The 27,245-nt window shown below is 38.5% G+C and overlaps 1 protein-coding gene across 2 annotated transcripts in view; it reads right to left on the bottom strand.

The window, feature by feature from the left end:
* Positions 1–27,245, bottom strand: part of myo6b (myosin VIb) — a 110,071-nt gene that overhangs the window by 61,765 nt on the left and 21,061 nt on the right. For both annotated transcript variants that reach the window (XR_010544406.2, XM_065288482.2), the window contains exons 3-12: positions 22,567–22,636; positions 22,413–22,486; positions 18,262–18,391; positions 18,040–18,145; positions 15,149–15,204; positions 14,941–15,038; positions 13,833–13,997; positions 11,045–11,125; positions 6,561–6,741; positions 1,507–1,651 (exon numbers count right to left, since the gene is read on the bottom strand). Coding sequence is in view for 1 of the 2 variants with exons in the window: in XM_065288482.2 (XP_065144554.1) it covers positions 1,507–1,651; positions 6,561–6,741; positions 11,045–11,125; positions 13,833–13,997; positions 14,941–15,038; positions 15,149–15,204; positions 18,040–18,145; positions 18,262–18,391; positions 22,413–22,486; positions 22,567–22,636 (1,106 nt within the window). In the remaining variant the exon portion in view is untranslated. The remainder of the gene's footprint in view (positions 1–1,506; positions 1,652–6,560; positions 6,742–11,044; positions 11,126–13,832; positions 13,998–14,940; positions 15,039–15,148; positions 15,205–18,039; positions 18,146–18,261; positions 18,392–22,412; positions 22,487–22,566; positions 22,637–27,245) is intronic.

The following is a 27,245-nucleotide window of genomic DNA, read 5'->3' as shown; positions in this document are numbered from 1 at the left end:
TTTTTAAGAAGAATTACATAATTAAACAGCAAATAGTAAAGGGAATGGATAAATTCAAACTTATTTTCTACTGGGTGCTTTGATAAAAGCGCATACGCATACCAAAAACAGCCCTTGAAATCCCAGCGGCGCTCAAAGGATATTACGAGAAAACACAAATAAATCTCTATAAAGTACTCCTATTAAAGTGCAGCAGCACAGAGACACATGGTCATAATCACAAGACACAGTGGCTACCCATGATCCTCCAGAGATGTTTGGATACCACCGACCGTATGAAACTCCAGAACGGAATGATAATGCTTTCTCGCTCTCTTGACGCTTTCGAATACCTGCTGTGTGACTCTTATTGCCTGTGCAGTTAATAAAAGCTGGACCTGGCTCACAATAATCTCTAGCATCAAGAGATCGCTTTTCATTAACTTGCCTTTATGCCATTAGCCAATTCCCTCTGTCGTATACATGCAGAGAGGCCGCCAGCGACTCTTTCTCAATGTCATCCGCTCGTTGCATTTAACGTATTATTGTAAAAATCACAATCACTCTGAAATTAAGCTCTGCACAAGCTGGTGCCCTCTCTGGTGTCTGACAGTGTGTGAATCGCAAGGGTCACCGTAGCCTTGCTTGAATGCAGCGCCCGTAATTTTTCATGAAATGCATTTAGCATATGTGCGTGGTCGCGCATCTGTTCGCGCTTGAATGAAGAGGGCACCGAAACCTCGTGTGACTTGATTCTCATCACACCTAAAAGACCCCTGGCCACTCCCTCAGACAAACATCCATTATTCATGAAGCGCAAACACTTCCAGCCCAGCATCTGTGCTCAGTTAAATATTAATCCACAGAGTACTGCCCTATCGTTTAGACGGCGCAGAATATAAAACCCCACCTGGGCGAAGCAGAACAAGGCATCTGATTCAATCGAGCCAATTGAGTTTTTCCAATTCCGCTCCCCTTCAAAAGCAAGCCACGGATGCGGTAATTGGACTGCGCGGTGAAACAAAAGAAGTGCGCTCTCAAAGTTTCAAACTAAAGGCTTGTATTTATTTTTTGGCCTAATGCACCAATGGGACAAGAGTTTCCAGATGAATCAATAAATAAACGTCCGCTTAAATGCAGAAGATGACTTTCAGTGGCAACTAAACTATTAAGTCTCCTTAGCCAATTTAGTCTGTGCCACATTTGATTACACCGACCAGATCTCTAGTGAAAAAGCGAGTTGCTATTTTCAACTTCCCTCCCGCCTCCGAGAGGCCAAACGGAGGAGTCATTTGACTGTTATGCGAATGCAGATGAGATGATGAAAAGACACATCGCATAGACATTGAGATGTGAAAAGGGAGGGGATGATAGAAAGCAGGAATCTCATGAGATCTAGAGCAGCTCTTGGCAGCAAGATTAATCATCCTCATTAAAAAAGACCTAAACAGACAAACTAAACAGAAACGGGTGACCCTCAGGTCACTGGCCGAGCAAACGTTAGGGTAAATGTGTGGGGTCACTCACTTGATGACTGTGCCTTTGGCGCCCCCTGCAGTGGTGAGCATGACCCTGGTGGTGAGGCTGACTCGCAGATCGTCCTGATCCAGGCCCAGCAGCTCGGCACAGTACTCCAGAGTCTGACTTGACTGTTTCTTCAGAATGCAGCCACCTGGCAACAGACAATAATCTTAGTTTTGTTGAATGACTTGATCCGTTTTGCTATAACTAAGCACAGCATACAATATATTCAAATATAATAATGCTTAATCTATTTTGTGAAAACTGGAATGGGTTCGTGATTACTCGATTTACTTGCATAAGAGCTAAAACATAAATATAACCAAAATATAAATACATGTATAGTATAAAAGCGCACTCCTTCAATCTTCCATCACATTTCAGATCCTTTCAATAATATGTGTTCATAATAGTCTTCAGGCATCCTGTAAGACCTATATAACATTATACAGGTTCATTGAAAGCTGGGAAATGGAGCAGGCCAGCCCGGTAAAAGGTGTTATACCTTCATAAGAAGCGGAAAACAAATCCTGATGTACGTCTGGCAAAACTAAAAATAACATCGTAGCCCCTTAGCTTCACTCTAATGAGGTCTTTTGAGTTCGAGGAGGGACGGGTGTGGTGTGTGTGTGTGATGAGAACATCAGCACATGGGTAAGAGCTGTAAATAATAAAATAACACTGCACACATTCATGGTAATTGACTGAATGTAGCTTACGAAATGTGATGATTACAATTAGATTTTAAAGGGACAGTTCACCCCATAATTTATTGAAGTTGTTCCAAACTAGAACTTTCTTTGTTCTTGTGAAAAAATAGATATTTTAAAGAAAGTTTGTACACACGCACATCTGGGGCTCCATTGACTTTCATTGTATAAAAAACGAATACCGTATTTTCGGACTATGGGCCCTATTTTAACGATCTGAAACGCAAGTGCAAAGCGCAATGTGCAAGGGACTTTGTGGGCGGATCTTGGGCGCTGTTGCTATTTTCCCGGTGGGAGAAATAACTCTTGCGCCAGGCGCAAATCAATAAGGGGTTGGTCTGAAGTAGGTTCATTATTCATAGGTGTGGTTTGGGCGTAACGTCAAATAAACCAATCAGAACGCTATCCAACATTCCCTTTAAACGCAAGGGCGCAAGTTCCATGGCGGGTTGCTATTATTATGACGGATTTGCAGGCGCACGCCAGGCGCGGTTCACAGCCGAGGAGATCGACGTTCTTGTAAGAGGAGTCAAAGACAGAGAAGTTGTTTTGTATGGGGATGGAAGAAACTCGCGTCGGTTAAACAGGCGTGGGAGGAAATAGCCACAATTGTCTCATCAGCTGGCATCCCCAAGCGCTACAATGATGTCAGGAGACGGGGGAATCCCAAGCTTGCCAGCATAAATCGGGCACGCCGTGTAACGGGAGGTGGATCTGCCTCTACACATGACCTGACACCAGCAGAGGACATCGCTGCGTCCACCCTCACCGCTGAAAGTGTTTGGGGGCTTTGAAATCTTACCCAAGAAACGCAAGCAAGGTCCAACCCCAAAGAACACTTACAAATCAAGTTAATATACATTAAGGTTTCTTATGAAAACATTTTAATTATTATTTACATAAAATAAACGTAATACAGCCACACAACAATCTTATGAAAATATTTTAATCGTTATTTGCATGAGAATTTTTTTACGCAGCCACACAATAAATAAAAACTATCACCACAATGATTTTCCTTATCTCATGTGTTAATATTTTTTATTGTTACAATTTATGATTTGCAAAAATAACTGTTGCATCTGTGTAGATTAGATAAGCAAAGTGTGTGCGCATTGTGCAAGCTATACATTATGGTCAAGCATGCGCCCTTAAAATAGCATAGTGAAACACACACAACGCGCCACTGACTTTAGACTAGTTTTTTTTTGGTCAGTGGCGCAATTGTTTTTTGAAACTGCAAAATAGCATCAGGGAGCGCAAGTTCATTCCCTAGTTTGCCGACGTGCGTCTGTGGAGGGAAAAACCCGCTGTGCGCCGCTGCAAAATACGAATGATACATGCGTCACTGACAAAGTCAATTGCGCTGGGTGCAAGATAGGGCCCTATAAGTCACTTCGGAGTATAAGTTGCATTTGTCAAAAATGCGTTTTAAAGAGGAAAAAGCATATATAAGTCACACTGGACTCTTCGTCCATTTTTTTAGAAAATGATTTCACAAAATCAAAGCCGAAGAACAGACAATTAATCTGGAAAGGCAAGTTATTCAACTAAAAAATAGCACAGAACAGCAGGCTGAATAGGTGTCCGTACATGCTAAATTAACATAAACAGTTATTTACATGATTCACAATAACATGCAGAACATACCTGAGAGTCTGAATAGGCTAAATTAACCAGTGGCGGCTCGTGACTACTCATCCGAGGAGCGCTAATTCAAAATATGTGTTCGGAGTGTCATGTGTGTGGTTTCTTTTTTCAAAATATGTGAGATCCTGTGTGCATCACGTGTTTTGTCAAAATAAGTGCCTGCTGCACAAGCGTCAAAACCATTTATGATAAAAGAGATGCTTAAAGGATTATTTCGGTATTTAACACTTTGAGTCTCATTTCTGGTTTGTTTTGGATGAACTACAGTGATGGAGGCTGAAATTTTGACAATGGGTCGTGTCTTTGACTCGTTTAGAAGCATCTCTTGACTGCTTCAGAATGGAAGTCAATGACCATGCACAAACATGTCATTAAAACAACACTTAACGTTCATTTTCAAAACTATACTACTCACCGAGTGGTTTGTGGTGTTCGTTGATGATTATAAACAAGTTGTGAAACGAAATACAGTTTCTGTCGTGTTTTATTTGGCATTTTGTAAAATTCCATTGACTTCTCTTGGAAGACTCATTGCTCGCTGATATATCACTCCGCCGCCGGGAAACCGAAAAGGGTCTGTTTACATGTGGTTGTAGTTTTTTCGCTCGGTTTCTCTCAGAATAAATTTTTCCCATATTTGATGGCTCAGTGACCAGCCTTATGTTTGAAGTTGAGCTCGATTGTGACTGTCTATATGCTAGACACCGAGCGTACTTGTATGGCAAAGTGGTTGTCGCCATCAAGTGGTCGGGAGTGTGCTAACACTTCAGACTCAAATAAAGAGCGGAAGTATATACGCGGTTGTGAGGTATCTGAAAAAATAGTTCCACTATAGCAAATAACACGGATTGAAATCATACATTGCGCCAATATATTTGTTTTTAATCATCAATGAACACCAAGAACCACTCGGTGAGTAGTACAGTTTTGAAAATGAACGTTAAGTGTTGTTTTAATGACATGTTTGTGCATGGTCATTGACTTCCTTTCTGAAGCAGTCAAGAGACGCTTCTAAACGAGTCAAAAAGTCAAGACACGACCCATTGTCAAAATTTCAGTGTCCATCACTGTAGTTCATCCAAAACAAACCAGAAATGAGACTCAAAGTGTTAAATACCGGAATTATCCTTTAAGTTCACAAAATGCACACAAGACACTTCCTTAACAGTAAACTTTGATTACGGATGAGATTATGCGAGTATCTGGCAAACGCGAGCGTCTCTTTTATCATAAACCCTTTAGACGCATCTGCCGCAGGCACTCATTCCAAAACACGTGATGCACACAGGATCTCTCGAAGCGCAGAACACATATTTTAAAAAGGAACCACACACATGACGGGCTACATACATGTTGTGACGAACTTTGCATCGAGCGCCCTCAAAATAAGAAGTCACCAGCCGCATACCTGGGAGGCTGAATAAGTTAAATGAACACAACAAGCCAAATTAAGTTCAAAAAGGTCCCGAAGTCATTCCACATAAATGAATCCATTGAATTACATAAATACAGGAGAAGCATAGAGCGGACTCTCGCGGCTGTAAACCCGTTATGGTTTCTATTTGTTTATATGAAATAATTTTGACGTATAAGTCGCACCTGACTATAAGTTCGAGGACCCGCCAAACTACGAAAAAAGTGTAACTTATAGTCCGGAAAAAACAGTACTATGGAAGTGAATGGTGCCCCAGATCTGTTTGGTTATTAATATTTTTAAAACATTTGTATTTGTGTTTAGCAGAACAAAGAAATGCATACAAATTGAGGGCGAGTAAATGATGACAAAAAACTATCCAATAAAAGAGAAACTTGCTGGTTTAGTGCTAAGGTGTTGGTGCATCTCACAGTGTTGGTTGATATTTGGTTAGTGAGGTTTTGAGGCTGCCTGTGTTAACCCATCTAAAATATTTACGATTTACTATACCACATAAAATCATCCTACATAATGTAAAGAACATTCTGTAAAAATATAACCTTTATATCTATATATTGACTGTGTAAAACCATGTCAAAGATTGAAATGAATTTAAAATCAAACTTGTTGTTAATCTTATAATAAGATGATGACACTTTAGTCTGGATTTCACAGGTATGGTCACAAGTGGGTAACTCTCCTAACTTCAGGTACTTCAGGTAAAGGATTTGAACCAATTCCCAAAATCCATGTATGGAAAATGGTGATGATACATTTTTGCATTTTCTCATTATTCCAGTAAGACATTGGAGTCCTTACATGACCGTGTACTGTATGTAAATCTTTTATTCAGATGTTGTAAACTTTGTATAAAGGCAAAATGTGTCTAGCATATATTAGATGTCTCCTGCTGATTGGCTTGTTTGATTGTTCAAGTATTTTTCTGAGTAACACCGTGTCTAAACCAAGCGTGACATTATAAAGCGTCAAGCGATAATTCCAATCTCTTGAGTTTTGGTTGTAACCAGCTGTGACAGCAACAAGTGACGCGTGACAAGACATTCTGTCGGCGGTTTGGTTCCTACTTCTGCAACGTTTCGTTAGGTAGCCCCACCCACAGTAAAATCTCATTGGTCCGAAATCCCAATCCACATATTAAACATCAAATATGTTTAGAAGTTTTGACACTTCACACTTTCATTTTAGGACACAAAGTGTCTGAACTCCAAATAGGCATTTTATACTTCATAATGTGAAGAGTGGAAAACAGTTATATGAATGGGTACCAGAGGAACTTCCTGTCTCCTCAAAGTCAATATTGCCGAGATGAAGGACCCCAGCCACCACTTTGAAGAGATTGAGCTTCTCTGTATCATCCAGACCGATTTTCTTCATGGCTGCCACCATCCTGTTAAAGTCTCCCAGGTCATCCAGCAAAGGGTCCTTCAGAGCTCCCAACTTTCCATGCTAGAGACACAACAGATCTTGAGCACACACATTTCCACATTCCCACAACATCTGCACCCGACACACACACACACACACACACTGCAAATGCCTTAGAGGGAAATATACAGCGTGTAGCTGGAATCAGAGATTTGGTGGCTGTATATAGATCCAGATCTCTGATTAAAGGAAGAAAAGATATAACAAACCACACCCGAGGGTCAGAGTGTGCCAGCACATTATTAAGAAGGGGTATTGAAGAGTAGGTCTCACCTACCGAAGTCACTTTTCGTTGAAAATCTTTCACTTCACCATAGACTTTAAATCTTATTTGCACATCTGCATATTCAAAGTTAGCACATTGTTGGTTTACCTGGTATACGGTGTGTGCCTTGACGAGATACATTTGAATATGCACATGCATGAATAAGATTTGAGACTAGTAGTTGAATATTTTATTTAGGGAAAACCTTGTTTCAAACAAGAATTTTTTTCTGTTCCCATCCAAACGTGCTGTATGGATTTTTACTGTAGATAGTTTTATGATGTTGGTGTCCTTTTTTGGAGCTTGTCTCCAAAGTGGCAGCATTTCGCAACACTCTGACCAATGTTGGAGCCTAGCAGCTGTTTAATACCCATAACAACCCCATGCATATCAGCGTATAGACCCATGCACACCCTAAAGCTCAATCTCATGCATAGAAACAAAAACAAAAAGTGTAAAGCATGAAAGCATTTAGAAAGTTGTCAGACTGGTCACCTTATTGTCCTGAATTATAAAAAGATGAAGAAGGGCAAAGAGACAAAATATGTGATTAGAAAAAAATGCAATGTTAGAAAAATGTTGCTCTGTTCCAAACCCTAATGATATGCAGGGATCATGGGAAAAAGACATTCCCAATACTTGACGAATGATGAATATACATTTTTACTTTTTTAATTTATGTATTACCAGAACATGATGATAAAATGTATAGTAGTATACCCTACTGAAAAATACAGTAGGATAAGCTGGTGAGCTGGTTTCAGCTGGTCTCCCAGCTTGGTTTTAGCTGGTATTGCTTAGCAAGCTGGTCTAGCTGTGTTTTAGCAACTTTTTAAGCAGGTCTAGCTGGGTTTTGGTCACTTTATAGGCTGGACTAGCTGGGTTTTGGTCACTTTTTAAGCTGGTGTAGCTGGGTTTTGGTCACTTTTTAAGCAGGTCTAGCTGGGTTTTGGTCACTTTTTAAGCTGGACTAGTTGGGTTTTGGTCACTTTTTAAGCTGGTCTAGGTGTGTTTTGGTCACTTTAAGCTGTTCTAGCTGTGTTTTGGTCACTTTTCAAGCTGGTCTAGTTGGGTTTTGTTCACCTTTTAAGCAGGTCTAGCTGTGTTTTGGTCACTTTTTACGCAGGTCTAGCTGGGTTTTGGTCACTTTTTAAGCTGGACTAGCTGGGTTTTGGTCACTTTTTAAGCTGGGTTTTGGTCACTTTTTAAGCTGATCTAGATGTGTTTTGGTCACTTTTTAAACTGGACTAGCAGTGTTTTGGTCACTTTTTAAGCTGGTCTAGATGTGTTTTGGTCACTTTTTAAGCTGGTCTAGCAGTGTTTTGGTCACTTTTTAAGCTGGTCTAGATGTGTTTTGGTCACTTTTTAAGCTGGACTAGCTGTGTTTTGGTCACTTTTTAAGTGTGGTGGCCATTCGTGCCAGTTCCGCCGGACACGTCCGAACATGTTTTCTGGTTTGTTCCCCGGAAGAGCGTTAGTCGACCACACGTCATCAAGGTTTAATATTTCGGGTTTAATTTCAGAAAAGCAACCGTTACATTTCAAGGTAAGAATGAAATAAAATATACAAATATTAATTTTCTAATGTATTTTTAACTGAAATGTGAGAACCTCGATGACGTATGCAGTCGAGCAACCCGACTTCCGGAGAACGAACCCGAACACATGTTCGGGACGTGTCTGGCGGAACTGGCACGAATGGCCACCCTATTTTTAAGCTGGTCTAGCTGTGTTTTGGTCACTTTTAAGCTGGTCTAGCTGTGTTTTGGTCACTTTTAAGCTATTCTAGCTGTGTTTTGGTCACTTTTAAGCTGGTCTAGCTGTGTTTTGGTCACTTTTAAGCTATTCTAGCTGTGTTTTGGTCACTTTTTAAGCTGGTCTAGTTGGGTTTTGGTCACTTTTTAAGCTGGTCTAGCTGTGTTTTTGTCACTTTTTAAGCTGGTCTAGCTGTGTTTTGTCACTTTTTAAGCTGGTCTAGCTGTGTTTTATTCACTTTTTAAGCTGGACTAGCTTTGTTTTGCTCACTTTTTAAGCTGGTCTAGCTGTGAAAGACCAGCTGACCCACAAGCTTGAAAAGCTTTGCCAGGCTGGGAGGACCAGCTTAGACCACTGGCTACTGCCACCTTAAACCAGCTAAAACCAGCTACCAGCTAATGCTGTTCTTCGCTGTGGTGTAGCTGGGTTTTGGTCACTTTTTAAGCAGGTCTAGCTGGGTTTTGGTCACTTTTTAAGCTGGACTAGTTGGGTTTTGGTCACTTTTTAAGCTGTGTCCATTTTTCAGTAGAGTAGTTATGTAAAAATACAAATAAATTATTTCTGTAATACAATATTGTGTCAGCTCACCAATTGCTAACAATAGTTAAACTTTATGGGGTGGTTTCCAGGACAAGGATTATCTTCAGACAGGACTAGGCCTTAGTTTCACTCTTTCACAAAAGTTTAATTGCTCCCAGAAAATGCTCTTCTTTAAATATATAAACCTACAGTATATTAAATGAAAGAACAGACCCTCTGCTTAAAAAAAAACATTTCATCCTACTTTCATTAGTTCTCTTTTTTTACCTCTTAAGTATCGGTAGGTTTCTTCAAAAACACTAAATTGGAGATGATTCCATTTTTGTAAAGGACTTTTGATAGAGATCAGATGCAGAGCGATCCTCAAAACTTAGACCGACATACAACTGTTTGTCCTATGTTAATACTACCGGGTTTAATAATTTGCTGGAAATGGTGGATAATAGCGGTATTACAGATTGACGAGATAAGTCGTCAATGGCGGGAAAAGAGTTAATTAGGAAATATAACTTGTTTTAACAAACATGCCTTACTAAAAACATTACTTGTGTGCATTTTGAGGCACTGTTGTATTTTAAGATATGTCAGTGCAAGTTGTTTTCAGTTTGGACAGCTCTGACATTTATATTAGTCTAGGACTAGTCTAATCCCGTCCGGGAAACCACCCTATCAGATGTAAATCTGTGAGTCTGCTTTATTAAAGGGATACAGACCTGTATGAATTGTTTTATTGTGATGAACACAAAAGAAGATATTTTGATAAATGATGGTAAGCATACAGCTGATGGTAACCACTGACTTCAATAGTAGGAAAACAAATATTATGGAAATATTGTGATAAATAATGAAGATATTTTGATAAATGATGGTATACACACAGTTGACGGTACCCATTGAATTCCATCATATTTGTTCTATGGAAGTCGTAGTACAATTAGTTTTGTGCTTACCATCATCTATCAGCATATCTTGTTTTTCATCCGAAAAAAGAAATTTATACAGGTTTAGAACAACATGAGGATGAGAAAATGATGACAGAATTTTCATTGTTGTGTGAATTATCCCTTTAAGGTCACAATTTAAGCGGTTATATTGTTGTATCTTGGTTAGGGTTCTACTTTAAGCGGTCAAGTGCGCTTGGTTGTGAAACAGAGCCCAAGAAAGACAAGACAAATCTCTGCTGATTCAGAAAGAAAGATTCATTTGGAAGACAAAAATATACCATAAAGAGCTCACATGCCCACGGATGTAAAAAAAAATTAAAGCACCATCTGTGAATTTGGAGTGAGAATCTAATCTCAGATCTTGATCTTGATGAAACAGAAGGTGTTGAGAAAATGCACCATACTGTAGCAATGGCAGAAACAGCAGCTAATGAATACCTCATCACATCCAGAGGGATTCAACACAATGATGATTTATAATAATGGCCCTTGATAACAATAACATCAATTGCCAAGCTCAGTCTCTTGGGAAGGTCGTGCACATAAGCACATCACAACAATGCAGAAATTTATTGCACTCTTTCAAGGGGAACTAATTCTGTCTAGGGCAAAAGTTGATCCTGCACCTTCCAAAATTCTTACTAGTGTGTAGAGATTCGATTACATACATTGTAAGACACGTGGAAATACAACAAAAGCTTATTGCTGATTATCATATTAAATAAAACACAAGTGTAAATCAGTGCACTGGAATGAGGAAACAGATTAATCATGAATCTGTACTGAAGCAAAAATCCCAAGCGTGGTTGTCTCTACGTACCTCAGGACTTTTCCTGTTTTGCATGATCTGTTTATCTGAGTCCTTGCTTGCAAAGTATCGGGTGCAGCCGCGATTCAAATACTGTGTGAAATACAAACACAAAATGAGGGATGTTAATAAATGAGACCAAATACAGCAGAAAAAATGATGAATGAATAATTGCTGTTAAACAAATGTGCCATCTAGTGGTACATCTACATTTTTATGTTCAGTCAATACAAACAAGGGCTAGGAATTATCTGACCAAAAACAAATACAGTCATACGATGGCAATACAATCTATACTGAGACTTACAGAGATTATTTGATTTTATTACATTTCAGAGAAAGCTTTGAGAGTCAGTTGAAGCTTGTGCTCACATACTTTGTCAATGAGTCATTTTACAATTGTAGTGGCTGTCACTCACTTTTTTATAGCAAACAGCAACTAAAGTGATTTCATAAGCATAAAAATGTACAATAATAAAAAGTTATTGAAAACCTGTTGCTACTGCTGCTAATATAATTTAAAATAACTTTTTTTAGTATATACATTTTTTATATTATTTAGGTGTCAATAATATTAATATCAATTGTTTTCCTTTATGAAAACACTATGAGAAGCCACTGAGTGAATAGATATCCGCATGTTAACTAATGACGTAAGGCATACTGTTTCCAGGTCCAAGAGGATATTATTTAAACAGCCATTTATGAGCACTATTAAATTGTATAAACTCGCAGTGTACCTTGCAGTAATATATATTAATAATTCATATACCATGGGTCTGTTGAATGCTTTATTCTGATTGGTTGAGAAATGTTCTATGGGCAGTGGCGGCTCGTGACTGCTCACCCAAGGGGCGCAAATTCAAAATATCCGTTCGGAGTGTCACGTGTGTTGCTCTTGTTTTCAAAATATGTGTTTGTTGCATCATGTGAACCATGTGCATCACGTGTTGTCAAAATAAGTGCCTGCTGCACACGCGTCAAAACCGCTTATGAAGAAAGAGACACTCGCGTTCACAAAATACACGCAAGACACTCCCTTAACAGTAAACTCTGATTACGCATGAGATTATGTGCGTATCTTGCAAACGCAAGCGTCTCTTTTATCCTAAACCATTAAGATGCGTCGTCAGCAGGCACTTATTTTGACAAGACACGTGATGCACATTGGATCACCCGACACGCAGAACACATATTTTGAAATTACGAACCACACACATGACGGCTACATACATGTTGTGATGAACTTCGCACTCGAGCGCCCTCGAAAAAAGAAGTCACCGGCCGCCACTGCCCATGGGTGTTGATTATTTTTCTGTAAACCGCACACCTAACTTGTCAAACGTCTTAAAATAAGCACCTAAGCAATGTTTGTTGTAATCGTGGTATTAGCAGAATAATTGAATCCCGTCCTTTGAATTATTCGAAAATAATGCACACCCACCGTGTATCAACAAGAGGGACCACCATGGGTGTGCATTATTTTCGAATAATTCAAAGGCCCGTCGTCAATTATTCCTTACTTAAGAAAATCCACGTCCATGAGCCCATGTCTGGTCATATTGGATTTTGTTATAGAGATAAAAATTAGGATCGGTTAGGAGAGGTAGTTTTGCATTATGATACAAGTTTAGATTAGCATGTGTTTTTTTATTTCTCTCTATGGCATTTGAGATCGGTTGGACTGGGAATCATCAGACTTAACAAGCGGATAGCCTTAGTTTTCAAATTTTTTGACTTCTTCATGACACCCTAAAAAAATTTTTTTGACATAAAACATCACACTTAGAATTTGAATTAAACAAAAAAAAATTTTTGGTGTCCCCAGGGTACATATGTGAAGTTTTAGCTCAAAATATCATATAGATAATTTATTATGCCATGTTAAAATTGCCACTTTGTAGGTGTGAGCAAAAATGTGCCGTTTTGGGGTGTGTCCTTTAAAATGCAAATGAGTTGATCTCTGCACTAAATGGCAGTGCCATGGTTGGATAGTGCAGATTAAGGTGTGTTAATATCTCCTTCTGACATTGCAAGGGGAGACATATTTCAATGACCTATTTTTCACATGCTTGCAGAGAATGGTTTACCAAAACTAAGATACTGGGTTGATCTTTTTCATGTTTTCTAGGTTGATATAAGCACTGAGGACCCAAATATAGCACTTAAACATGGAAAAAGTCATATTTTCATGATATGTCCCCTTTAATTTCACAAAGTTATGGTAAATTAATGAGTTTAAAAAAGCGCCTCCCAGTTTGGGAACCACTGAACTATACTGTAGTATCTGTATCACACTTATTTTTACGTTTTTAATTGTAAATTGTGAAGTCCATAAAAATATCAGGTTTTAAAGGATTTTAAATGCCAGTAGTGTTACCATGTTATGCCTCAACAAAATATATTTACAAATAAGTGATATTAAGATCAGTGTTGACATTTTCTCTTCTTATATGCTGAAAAATATCCAGGTGATTTGTCAGTGTTTTTCTTATTAGCTTTAATAATGAATTAATATTAATAATAATAATAATAATAGCAGTAGGTTTTATGTGTGATTGATAGATACACTTCATTTTTAATCCTTTTTCTCATGGAAATGACACTGGGATTGTAAAATGACTCATATGGTCGGTTTGCAATGTAAAACTGTCATGCACTGAAGAAAGGAACAAACAGTCTCAAAGTTACAGGAGACTCCTATAGTTCCCTGCTGAACAGTGTCTAGACTTAAGACAAATAGTTTCCTGCTTCTGGTATGCTGGATTTAATAATAACCACTTATATGCAGGAAACTGACCCGGAAGTCGTCGGGAGAGCTGAGATGAAGTTTATTCCTGATATCCTCTGATGCTCCTGCACACAGTCTGTAAAATATATGATAGTTTCGCTCTTCTGGACTCTGCATACAGATCCGAGATTTCTCCAACAGATAATGGGAGACAAAACCTCCCACAACGGCATTCTGAAGACACAATGCACACAATTAGACGTGTAACCGAATCACTGAGACTCTACAAAGTGATCAGTGTGACGACATCAGGGGCGTCAGTTTGTGTTGAAAAGTGGTGGGGACAAAAGATCAGATGAAAAAAATATAAAATGTAAATGAATTTGTGCTTAAAACAAGCTAAATAATCTGCCAATGGAATAAGAAATAATTTCTTAAATTAAGTGGTTATGAAAAAAGTAAACTTATTTCAAGAAATTTTTTCTTATTCCATTGGCAGAATTTTTGCTTGTTTTAAGCACTAATTTACTTAAAGTTTATATTTTTTATCTAAAAACTAGACTTATTTTCCTAGGTCATTATGCTCATCAAGAAAATACATCTTAATTTAAGAATTTTTAGATATTTTTACTGAAAACAAGACAAAAATACTAAGTAAGAAAGTCAGTTTTTGCAGTGCAGTCAACAACACGAAAACACTCAGGAAAAACCCTCAATGAAATTCATTGCATGTGTAAAAGAAAACACATCATAAGCATACAACACAACATGTGACCCTGGACCACAAAACCGTAAGTCGCACGGGTATATTTTTAGCAATAGCCAACAATACATTTACAGAGAGAGAATGTACAACTTGGAGAAACTGTGTCAAGAATTTGTTCAAGTTACTGATCGGTGCATGCATGTTTTTGGGTCATTTAGAATCAGTAATAGTTTATTTTGTTTAAGTTACTTTTTTTGGGATAATGTAATTTTTTTCTTTCTGTATATAAACGGCATTGCATGTTTTATTTTGTGCAAATAAACCTTTAACATGTCTTGGTTTGCTTGATTTTTCAGAACATTTTAACCAAATGCTTTTAAAAAGTGGTGGGGACAAAATCAGCCATTTCAAAAAGTGGTGGGGACATGTCCCCAGCGTCCCCAGTGTAAATGACACCTATGGACGACATACCTTCTCATTGAAGTGAATTTCCACAAACTTTCCAAATCGACTGCTGTTGTTGTTCCTGACTGTCTTTGCATTTCCAAAAGCTTCAAGCAAGGGGTTGGCTGTGGGAAACAGACAAATTATTTTAAAGCATAGATTTTGCATCACATGCAAAAATCAAAGCCCATTGTGCTCTGCACAGCCTGCGTGAAATGTTTATCACAAGTCTTACCTTCAACGATCCTCTCATCTATGTCTTGACATGTGCCGTAAGATGTGGTTAAATATCTGAAATTATCCAAGACATGATGGCAAACATTAACCATTCAATGCTTAGATATACACACACGGTCCAAAATTAACATATACACGTGAATGTTAAAATTTACAGACTAGTTCTGAATTGGATTTGAGCATGTGGATGCATGCAACCGCATGACCTTATCCATTAGGAACACTGTGTCATAATTACTCATGACACTGAATGAATGTTGCGCTTCAAATCTCACTCGTGGTAACAAGCACTTTAGCAAGCAGTGTAACACAGGTCGCAAGTACTTGGTTAAGATCAAAGCATTTATAGTTGTGAATCATTGCAGTCTCTCAAATTAAAATGCAAAAGCATTTTCACATAAATTTTTTCACAGCAGAAAACAAATGCAAACAGTTGGCATTTATCCGTGCACTGAATTACTAATGTCAACTGTGTAATGTGCTGTAAACGTTCAAAATAGCGTTTTGTACATTTTATTCTGTAAAGAAAACCTTTGAAAATGTTAACTCCATTAAAACAAATTTAAACTGATTGGATCAGACACAGCTGCTGGGTTTTGCATCCAGTTTCATTATTCCACTCAGCTTGCCACAACAAAATTTTTTCATTTTACATTTAATGAGAAGAAGTGACTTTGACATAATTTTGCAACTTATATTCAGTGGAAACTCTAGAATGCATAAAGATTTATTTTTAAATGGTGCTTGTATTAAAGGGATAGTTCAACAAAAGATGAAAATTTACCATATGAGTTACTCAATTTAATAATAAAGGCCTTCTGAGGGTAATCAATGCAATTTAGTGAAAAAAAATCTATATTTAATTCCTTATAAACTATAATACCTAGCTTCCGTTAGCAGCCAATGCGCATATACCAGAGAGTTTTTAGCATTTTTTAAGATGTCAAATAAATATTTGGTGTCCCCAGAGCACGTATGTGAAGTTTTAGCTCAAAATACCACAGAGATAATTTATTATAACATGTTAAAATTGCCTCTTTGTAAGTTTGAGCAAAAATGGGCGTGTCCTTTAAAATGCAAATGAGCTGATCTCTGCACTAAATGGCAGTGTCGTGGTTGAATAGTGCAGTTTAAGGAGTGGTATTATCCTCTTCTGACATCACAAGAGGAGCCAAATTTTAATGACCTATTTTTTCACATGCTTGCAGAGAACGGTTTACCAATACTAAGTTACTGGGTTGATCTTTCTCACATTTTCTAGGTTGATAAAAGCACTGGGGACCCAATTATAGCACTTAAACATGGACAATTTCAGATTTTCATTGTATGTCCCCTTTACATACAGATATTTTTCTTACAAAATTGCATCGATTAGACTCAGAAGCAGTGGCAGGCATGTATTTAGCCCGTCATGTGTGTGGCTCACTGTGTCAAAATATGCGTTTGGCGAGTCATGTGAATTGTGAACCTATGTGCATTATGCGTCATGTCAAAATACGTCCCTTCTGCAGACGTTTCGAGTGGGTTTATGATAAAAGAGACGCTCACATTCACCAGATACTCACTTAATATCATGTGAAATCAAAGTTTAGTGTTAAATGAGTGTCTGGGGAGTATTTTGTGAACATGAGAGTCTCTTTTATCACAAACCCTTTCGACGCATATGCAGCAGGCACATATTTTGACATGACGCATGATGCACATAGGTTTACATGACGCACCAAACCATATTTTGAAATGACGAGACATACACATGACACTCCAAACACATATTTTGAATTCGTGCCCTCAGAAGAAAAGTCACCGGCCGCCACTGCCCAGAAGGTCTTTATGAACTTTATGAGCCACTTGGATTATTTCTTTGAAGGATGATGCACGTTTTTGGGCTTGAAAGTCATGGACCCTGTTTTCTACCATTATAAAGCTTGGAAGAGTTACGACATTTCTAAAAATATGATAGACATACTGTATGTATCTCGGATGGCTTGAGGCTGAGTAAATCATGTGCTAATTTTCATTTTTTGCTGAATCATCGCTTTAAAGGGCCGTTCACATTATAACTATAACTATAAACAATATAGTTTATACTTTTTATATTAAAGAGAATAGTGGCGTTAACACCACAACTATAACAATAAAGATACAATGAACAATAACGTTTTGAGATCACTTTCTGAGCAATTTCTTTCCCCACCTGATGAACGATAAACCATTGACAGCCAATCATATCTATTTGAACTTTAAGTGCACGCTGACTTGAAATGACGGTGGCGAAGCTCATTGCTGAGGTCTATAACATAAAATTACCTCAGGTATCCAGCGCTGATGCATTTGCTGTGAAATTGACTATGTAATGTTTTTCCCTACTACATTGACTGTGCCAAAAGTTAAGATATTAGATTACACAAACTATTAGATTCACTGTTTAGAGTTACACAAATGCAGCGTGTTAAGGACATCTGCTGATTACCTGCTGTGTAACTGCATCAAGAACAGCATATATACATATTCAATGACATGTAAACAATTGCAAAAGTTTTTATTACAAGAAATATCCAATACTAGTTGATGCCATTAAAGGCAAGTGGTTTGCGCGTGTGTGAGCGAATTAGCATAAATATATCATTATTGTCCAGTAATGTGGACGCTAATATATTTATCGTTATAGTTAACGCTACAGTTTATCGTTATAATGTGAGCGGCCATTAAGTCAACAAAATATTATCAACAAAAGCACAACAGTACAGTTTACCAAGAGATGGGCACTGATTCACAAACGTGGCGATAATTGATGTATATGAGATAAAATGATCGATATTTGTGTTTAAATAGCCATAGTATAACATTTTATAGTCTGAACCTCGTATAGCTAACTGATGGTTATCACACCTGAGAACAAACTTAGTGTTTTCTGTTTTCCCAGCACCAGATTCACCAGACACAATGATGGACTGACTCATCTTCAGAACCCTCATGTCCCTGTACGCCTTATCCGCTGAGAGACACACAAAAAGATCTGCGTCACAATCTTTCAACACGGTGACAAAGCTTGAATGTATGTTGAACTATTCCTAAATCAGAAACTTCAGTTGTCCTATCAGATGTTCTCACCGATAGCAAAAACATGAGGGGGCAGTGTCCCCAAAGAGCGTCCCTGATAGCTTTTAATGGCATCTGGGGAGTAGAGTTTAGGGATGTCGAAATATGGGTTCACAGCAATCAGGATGTTGGCCACATACGTCTGAAATGAAAAAGAAATAACACAGAGACACGAGAACATTTAAAACATTGATTTTTTTTGGCATATGAGTTGGCAACTAACGCACCCTTATACTACTAATACGAATAGAAAGTGTTCCAACCACCGCCACTGACCATTATTTGGACAAACAGGTAATCCCCACCTCCAAACTCATACCATTGGTTTAGACAGAAGTTGACATGTCAGACTGCCCTAACAAACAGTTTTATTTGAAGTAGTATTTAAAATACAGAAAAAAATTCCCTTTATAGTTTACTTGGTGACATCTGTACTCGATGACTGTAGTAAACAAACTTTCTTTAACAGACTGGCACACCCCCCACCCCTCTCTCATCTCTCTCCCATTGCTGTCAATCAAAGCCTCATGCTTTTCGGCTAGCAGTGGCGCAGCTCTACTTCATAGGACCTAATTAAGTGCATTGGGCAACCCGATAGCGTCTGGGCAGGATTAGCTGGGTCATCCGAGACGCGCAGTCACACTAGGGCAAGACCCGGGCACTTTCCTGACAGGCCTGGGCGCTGTCCGGGCGAGCGTGCACTGACAGCAGGACCACTGCTTCTCTGATGAGAAGCTAATAAGTGTCTGCTGGAGCACGACAATAACATGCCCATCAGCCTGCCAACGAGATTTGTGGAGGTTACCGTGCATATGGAGGTACTGCTCTGCCCTGGGGTGACTGTATAATAAAACCCACATTTTAATGCACTGTCCATTAGTTTAAGATTTTATGGCCCAAATCTGTTCAAACCTTAAGCAAAGTCTTATAAGGAAGTTATGTCACTGCGCCACCATGTTTGGAACGCCTTCAGGTCTTGTCAGACACTGGCATGCACAAAGTTTTATGCCTCGAAGTACTACAGCTGTTTAAATGGTATCAGAGCCCCTCCCCAGGAGACGATTAGCTCTTATTACTGGAAGGCAGGACTAGATTGGCCATATTAACCATTGCATCTCCCTATTCATAGCTGCCGCATCTTGTTAATATAATAACTTTGCTTTCATTAATTTCAAGTCATCCAGGCGCTGATTCCCTCGAAAGCTTGGGCAGGACCTTAACCGGTCAGACACTGGAACACTGAATTAACTGATGGTTTGAGTTTGGTGCATATGGTGGTGTGGACAATTACAAAAACATTAAATATACTGCATGAAGTGTTGATTGAAAGTTTAGTAGTGGTTCTATAATTTGTCCGAAGTCTTTTACACACATGTTCATGTATTTCGCTCAATGGATTTGTTTTCGCATCATACATGTGTTTACAGCAGAAGTTCGAAGCGGCTGAGCTGGCGCATAACACACATCATAACCAGTGGCAGTTTGTGACTGCTCATCCGAGGGGCGCAAATTCAAAATAAGTGTTCGGAGTGTCATGTGTGTTGCTTGCGTTTTCAAAATATGTGTTTGTTGCATCATGTGAACCATGTGCATCACGTGTTTTGTCAAAATAAGTGCCTGCTGCACACGCATCAAAACCGTTTATGTTAAAAGAGACGCTCATGTTTAAAAAAGACACTCCCTTAACAGTAAACTTGAAATTTGATAACGCATAAAATTATGCGAGTATTTGGCAAACGCGAGCGTCTCTTTTATCATAAACCCTTTAGACGCATCTGCAGCAGGCACTTATTTTGACAAGACACGTAATGCACACAGGTGCTCTAGATGCGCAGAACACATATTTTGAAATAAGGAACCACAAACATGACGGGCTACATACATGTTGTGACGAACTTCGCATCAAGCGCCCTCGAAAAAAGAAGTCACCGGCCGCTACTGGTCATAACCAAACGTTATGTGATTGGCTTACGTTTACACCAATGATTTTAAATTTCAGACAAGCCCCCCACGCCACGAGAAGGTAAACGCTTATCAATAGGCTTTATGCCCAGCTGCACTAATTCCTGAACTTCAGCCAGCTCGTTGTTTCCAGTAATCCAGGTGTGCCTGACCTCAGTAGTCAAAAACAAACTGATTAATCCAGGTGTGCCTGACCTCAGTAGTCACAACAACAATAATCAGACACACCTGGATTAATCAGTTTGTCCAATAATGGCAGACAGGAAACAAGGAGCTGGCTGAAGTTCAGGAAGTAGTGCAGCTGGGCATAAAGCCTATTATGCCCATCTAGACTCTTTCTACAAAATGAAGCAAAGTAGCAGAGGATGGTATCACCAGGCTATGTATATGTGCCCTTTAATGAAAACCTTGAGTTTCCCACTTGTGTTTACGACTTTGTGGTGGCGATCATACAGTAATACGATATATCCGACATGACTTGAATGCACCATGGGTTTAAAACATACTCTGCATTACTTAAAGTGCGTTTTGCAGGTAAAATTTTTCCACGAATTTGGGCAATTTGCTTGTTGATAATAAACATTTAAATTGTTATCCATTGTATTTTATGTTGTTGGTTATCATAAAACGGAATAAAAAACGAAAAAGTACAGCGGTTTGCAAGGATTCTCCTTTCCCCCTCAACGCACTGCATGACGTCACGTTGGGGAGAGAATTTGCCTTAAGAGCATTGAGAGTGACTAGAGAGATGAGTAAAGTACAATATTCAGATTATATCAATGCAAATTATAGATAAATACATAGATATAGATAGACTAGATAGATAGACTAGATAGACAGAACGACAGATAGATAGATAGACAGACAGACAGATAGATAGATAGACAGACAGACAGACAGATAGATGGGCTAGTATAGAGAAATAGGCAGAAAGCCAGATAGCCTTAGCATAACTTCGTGTAGAAAGTAAACAAACAATTAACATACTCGTGCATGCTGGTTTGAGGGGGACCATAATCCTGCTGAAATGGGTGTATGCGATCTTCAGCACAAACGAATTCAGGCAGCATGACTCAAATCCTGGAAGCTGAGTGAGGCGTCACGTCGTCACATCTGGTCGCGAGGTAAGAGCCTCGAACACCGATCAAAACGCACACATTTCCCTACAGCCAGTAGCGGAGTTTCAGTCGGGAGAGTCGGGACTTTCCCGGTTGGCCGGTCTGATAATAGTTATACATTGTGAGTTATATTAGCAACACCGTCTGTCGGTCTGATGTGCGGCCGGTTCCCGCAGCCCGCTGGTCAAACTATGCAGCCTCTCTGCTCAACAAATATAAAAGTGCTCAACCCGTTCGGCCGGTCCAATCATGTCCAGGATTTATAAAAATACGGGGATCACTCAGTGATTGGTTTCTAGCCTGTCATCCTTTGATGTAAAAAGCCGCCGAACGCCTGTTTATTGCAGTATGCGGTTGGATTCAAGCCCGCTGCAGCTGCTGACCGCTGCTTCTGTGTATAAAATGATCGTGTGATTCGTTATGATCGCATAAACAATATAACAAAACTTCCTTTTATTTCACATAAAAATATATTTTAGATATTATATGATAGACTAGTAAGTGTGGATTAAGGATGTTTAAAACTCTCTAGCCTGGTGGTCAGGACATGAATGGATTGAATCAGCAGATTTGCAAAGTTTTATTTATCTCCACATATATCATAAATAATAATTAGCAGGGTAACTTTGCAGTATACCACATTATATATTTCCTATTATGTATATATGATTTCCATATTATAAACGTAAGTATTAATAAAACGGCAATAAATGTCTCATCTATTTCTATAGCTCTGGCTGAGGCTTTCATCTACTTCTACCCAACGTGACGTCATCGCCGAATTGCTTAAAAAAACCGTTAATACCAAAAACATTAAAAAAAGGGTCTTTAAGACCTTTTTTGAGACATTTTAAAAATGATATACATATCTTGAGTGATTTATGTACCCATTAATCAACAGTGGTGGTTAACCTGCAACACGCCCTTTAAACAGTAGTCAACATACTTCACAACAATGTAAATAACACCACCAACTCTGGCGGCTTGATTCCATGCTTTGTTTCATTTTGAAATTCAACTCATACAATCAACACAAGTACATTCTCAACACTGCCACAAGGGCCCCTACAGAAGTTTACTTACATAGATCAAGTCTTTGCTGTAGCGGACACGGATGTTATTGAGAAGAGTGGCCTCATTCAGATACATAAGAGAACCTGAAACACATAAACAGACAGATAAACAGACAAAAGGCTCCATTTAATGTGATGCACCCTTATAAAGGTTATGCACTTACAGTTGTCTTCAACATGTTTGTTCACATCTTCCTCAGCAGGAAAGACTTGATTGATGGGAGCCAGAAAGGTCTGCAAAGACAAAATCAGCATCAACAATTCTGTGACCTCTAGCCACATGCAAGTTCTACATTGATCTACTTCACAATTAATGTATTCATTATTTTATAACCTAAACAACATATTCGCATTGTTATATTATTTAAAGTGCACAACGTTTACCACCATACATAGTTAGAAAGATTAACGAGCTAAAACACAAGTAGACGGCAGTTGTCCGCGCTATCATTTCAAACGCTGTCTAGTTACCTTCAGCGAGATGTAAAAGCCATAAACACTCAAGGTCTTCATGCATTACAATGGCGCAAATGACAAGGAGGAGCGGCGCTACTGTAGGTCAACCATGAGGGATTGCGTCTAATAGCGACAGTAATTGCCAGGAGGAAATCGTAAAGTCTTGTTGATGTGAAAGGTGAGAACATAAGCTATGGAATCTATTACATGACACATTATAAGACACCCATAACTGCCCATCACAAGTGCATGCTATTCACAGAGAGAAGAAACAGGCTGACCTTTCACAGAAACCCCATTCGTCTTCTGACATTTCTGCTTTCCATTATTCTCTTCCTACACTTTTATATACGTCATTAACATAAGGAACATGCAAGAAAGTTGTATTATGAACCTCAATGCCATTATTGGCCTAAAACATGAATAACTTTAAAAATATTACATGGAGTTCAAGATTAATTAATTTGGATTGGTTAAAGGGATAGTTCGGCCAAAAATGATATTAAACCCATGATTTACTCACCCCCAAGCTGTCCGAGTTGCATATGTCCATCGTTTTTCAGACAAACACATTTTCGGATATTTTAGAAAATGTTTTAGATCTTTCAGTTGATTAAATGTAATGTTACGGGGTCCACGACCTTCAAGTCCAAAAAAAGTGCGTCCATCCTTCACAAATTAAATCCGAACGGCTCCAGGATGATAAACAAAGGTCTTCTGAGGGTAATCCGCATGGTGTTGTTGTAGAAATATCCATATTTAAAACTTTATTAACGAAAATAAATACCTTCCGGTAGCGCCGCCTTCTTAGTCGCGTCCGCATTCAGGATGAGAGCTTACGCACCGTACAGAGGTTTCTTTGCTGCTGCTCTGTGCCCCCGCCCTCCGAAATTGTCATACGTCACTAAGAAAAGTGCGTACACTACGCTAATACTCTCTCCTGAATACAGAGGAGTCTAAGATGGCGGCGCTATCGGAAGGTATTTATTTTCGTTAATAAAGTTTAAAATATGGATATTTCTACAACAACACCGCTCAGATTACCCTCAGAAGACCTTTGTTTATCATCCTGGAGCCGTTTGGATTTAATTTGTGAAGGATGGACGCACTTTTTTTGGATTTGAAGGTCGTGGACTATGGGTGGACCCCGTAACATTACATTTAATCAACTGAAAGATCTAAAACATTTTCTAAAATCCGAAAATGTGTTTGTCTGAAAAACGATGGACATATCCAACTCGGACAGCTTGGGGGTGAGTAAATCATTTTTGGCCGAACTATCCCTTTTATCGCAGCATTGAGCAAAAATGTTTTGTATAATGAATATTAATTAAGTAAAGCAATACTAAAGAGTTTTTGCTCTTTGCTCCCCCTACAGGTTGGAAGCGGAATGGCCATTACCACAGTCGTAAATAATTTAGCCTACTGCAGCAAAGCTGGTTCTGATTGTATTATAGGTCTGCCATAAAGCAAGTTTTTGTAGTTTTCACTCGAACTACAGGACCGCGACCCGACAGTTGGAAACTTCTTTAGTGCGGTTTTGGCCGATAGAGAGCTGCAAAGCGAATGAGAATGTGCCATTCACACAGTTTCAAGTGGATGAACGACTGAAACTTTGTTGGAAACGTTATTTTAAGGTAAAAAAAACTCTTTGGTGTTGCTTTAATGCTATACAATCTCACTAACTTATCCAAGTATTAAGCTAGAAGTATATTTCCATTATATGAATACGCAAGGGTCCGCGAACAGTGCGCGTGACGCAAATTTTGTTATAAGAATAGTATGCGATCCCTGTACATGTCCGCATAGGTCATGCATACAGGAGAATGTAGTATGAAGCCCAGGCGATGCATTGCATTTTGTCGCAACGCGCATGTGTCAAATGTCTGTGTATATGTACGAGTCAAATAAACCATGCTTTGCAAGGGGTTGCGATCGACTGTGCATGTACGTTAGTGTACAAAAACTATACTCTGGGCTTAAAACAAACATTGTTTTTATTGTTAATTGTTTTCACTGTAACTACTGTATTTACAACTCTTCCCACAGTTATTTTCGATTCGACAGCTCAAAAGCATTTTAGTCTTGGACTAGACCTAAGCCCTGTTCGGAAAACCGTACCTTTGTGTTTTTGAATTTTCCATTGCTGAGCAAGTATTACCGTTAGAAGATGCTTCAAGCACATCATTCTATTGCCGGGATGCACATAAGCGCTTCTTAGATGCTCTGCATTTGAGCCTTTCATACTGTGATAAAAATGCGCAATGAAGAAAAATATATGTAGCCTATTTTTTGCATCATATGTCCCCTAAAAAACTGCCATGATTAATGAATCTTTAAGACAACTGACATTTTTGTAACACAAATTTAAAGTACAGGTTTATAAACTTCATTACAAATTATAGGATATCGAAATCGTATCACTTAGTAATGGAAAACGTAATATTGGTGATAAACACATGGATTTTAAAGGGACACTCTACTTTTTTTGAAAATATGCATATTTTCCAGCTCCCCTAGAGTTAAACGTTTGATTTTTATTGTTTTGGAATCTATTCAGCTCATCTCCAGGACTGGCGGTACCACTTTTAGCATAGCTTAGCATAATCCATTGAATCTGATTAGACCGTTAGCATCGCGCTAAAAAATAACCAAAGAGTTTTTGTATTTTTCCTATTTAAAACTCTTCTGTAGTTACATTGTGTACTAAGACCGACTGAAAATTAAAAGTTGCGATTTTCTAGGCAGATATGGCTAGGAAATATATACTCTCATTCTGGCGTAATAATCAAGGACTTTGCTGCCGTACCATGGCTGCAGGAGGCGCAATGATATTACGCAGTGCCCAAAAATTGTCCCCTGCTATTGAAAGTTACCAATGGGGACTATTTTCAGGTGCTGCGTAATATCATTGCGATTGCTGCAGCCATGTTACGCCAGAATGAGAGTATAGTTCCTAGCCATATCGGCCTAGAAAATCGCAACTTTAAATTTTCTGTTGGTCTTAATACACGATGTCACTACAGAAGAGTCAAGATTTAAATAGGAAAAATATTAAAACTCTTTGTGTATTTTTTAGAGAAATGCTAATGGTCTAATCAGGTTCAATGGATTATGCTAAGCTATGCTAAAAGTGGTACTGCCACAGCCAGAGATCAGCTGAATGGATTCCAAAATGGTAAAAATCAAATGTTTAACTCTAGAGGAGCTGAAAAATTTGCATATTTTCAAAAAAGTGGAATGTCCCTTTAATGGTTAATGGTGCATAATGACAGATGTATATAATGTTTTTTTCTTGTGGGAATGTGGGAATGTATTTTCTCAGAACATTTTGAGAAATTTCACCCACAGAGCCATTGTCTCTAAGGGTGTGTGTAAGCAGTCGAGACACAGGTGGCTGTTTTCTCTAATGAAGCTGCTCTGTGTGTAACATGATCAGGACACCTGCAGCAGGTAGCACACATTACTTATTCAAAGCCCCTGCAAGTGACACCCTCATACAACACGGCACTATTCTACAGACACATGTTCTCGCATTTTACATATCGCTCAGAAACCTGGAGGCCTTTTTAACACATCAGGAAGTCAATCAAGTGCACTGTGTGAGAATAATGTCAGCATCATCAGTACAAACAACCTACAAATGATGATCACATAACAGGTGCTTAGCAACTAATGTCATTCCCCTCACATGAACATTATCATGGCACAAAATCTACCTAAATGATTTAGCTACCAGTTAGAAATTACCAAAAATATTAAAAATAACTGGAATGCTAACCTTAGTATTAAAAAACATTTTCAACTTAATAAGCAGAAACCAAAATGATCAGAGCTTAAATTAAACATAACTTCAAACTAGTCACAAAGAACCAATTAGATTACAGGTTATCAATCTGCTGCAATATTTGATTTTAGTGCTACTGTTTGTTTTGATTTCGATTCCCCTAACAAACTCCCACTGGAGTCGTTTCAAATAATTTTAGGGTGGCTGTAAGTGCTTTTTGGAGCTTTACCATCTTGAGTCCCATGAATAAAAAGTGACGGCATATTTGTATAAAAGCCTATCTGAAGAAAGAAAGTCATATACTGTACATCTAAGATGCTAAATAAGACCACTACCTTAATAATCTGTATAACTGTGAAATATTAAAGGAAAACACAACCGTTTTTCAATATTTTACTGTTCTTACCTCAACCTAGACAAATTAATACATACCTATCTTTTTTCAATGCTACACTTCATCTTTGCACAGCACATCGTGAATATGTTAGCATTTAGCCTAGCCCCATTCATTCCTTAGGATCCAAACAAGGATGAATTTAGAAGCCACCAAATACTTCCATGTTTTCTCTATTTTAAGACTGTTACATGAGTAGTTACAAT

The sequence above is a fragment of the Paramisgurnus dabryanus genome, chromosome 17, assembly GCF_030506205.2.
Source record: "Paramisgurnus dabryanus chromosome 17, PD_genome_1.1, whole genome shotgun sequence".
Classification (NCBI taxonomy): domain Eukaryota; kingdom Metazoa; phylum Chordata; class Actinopteri; order Cypriniformes; family Cobitidae; genus Paramisgurnus; species Paramisgurnus dabryanus.
This window is presented reverse-complemented; position numbering and strand designations above follow the sequence as displayed.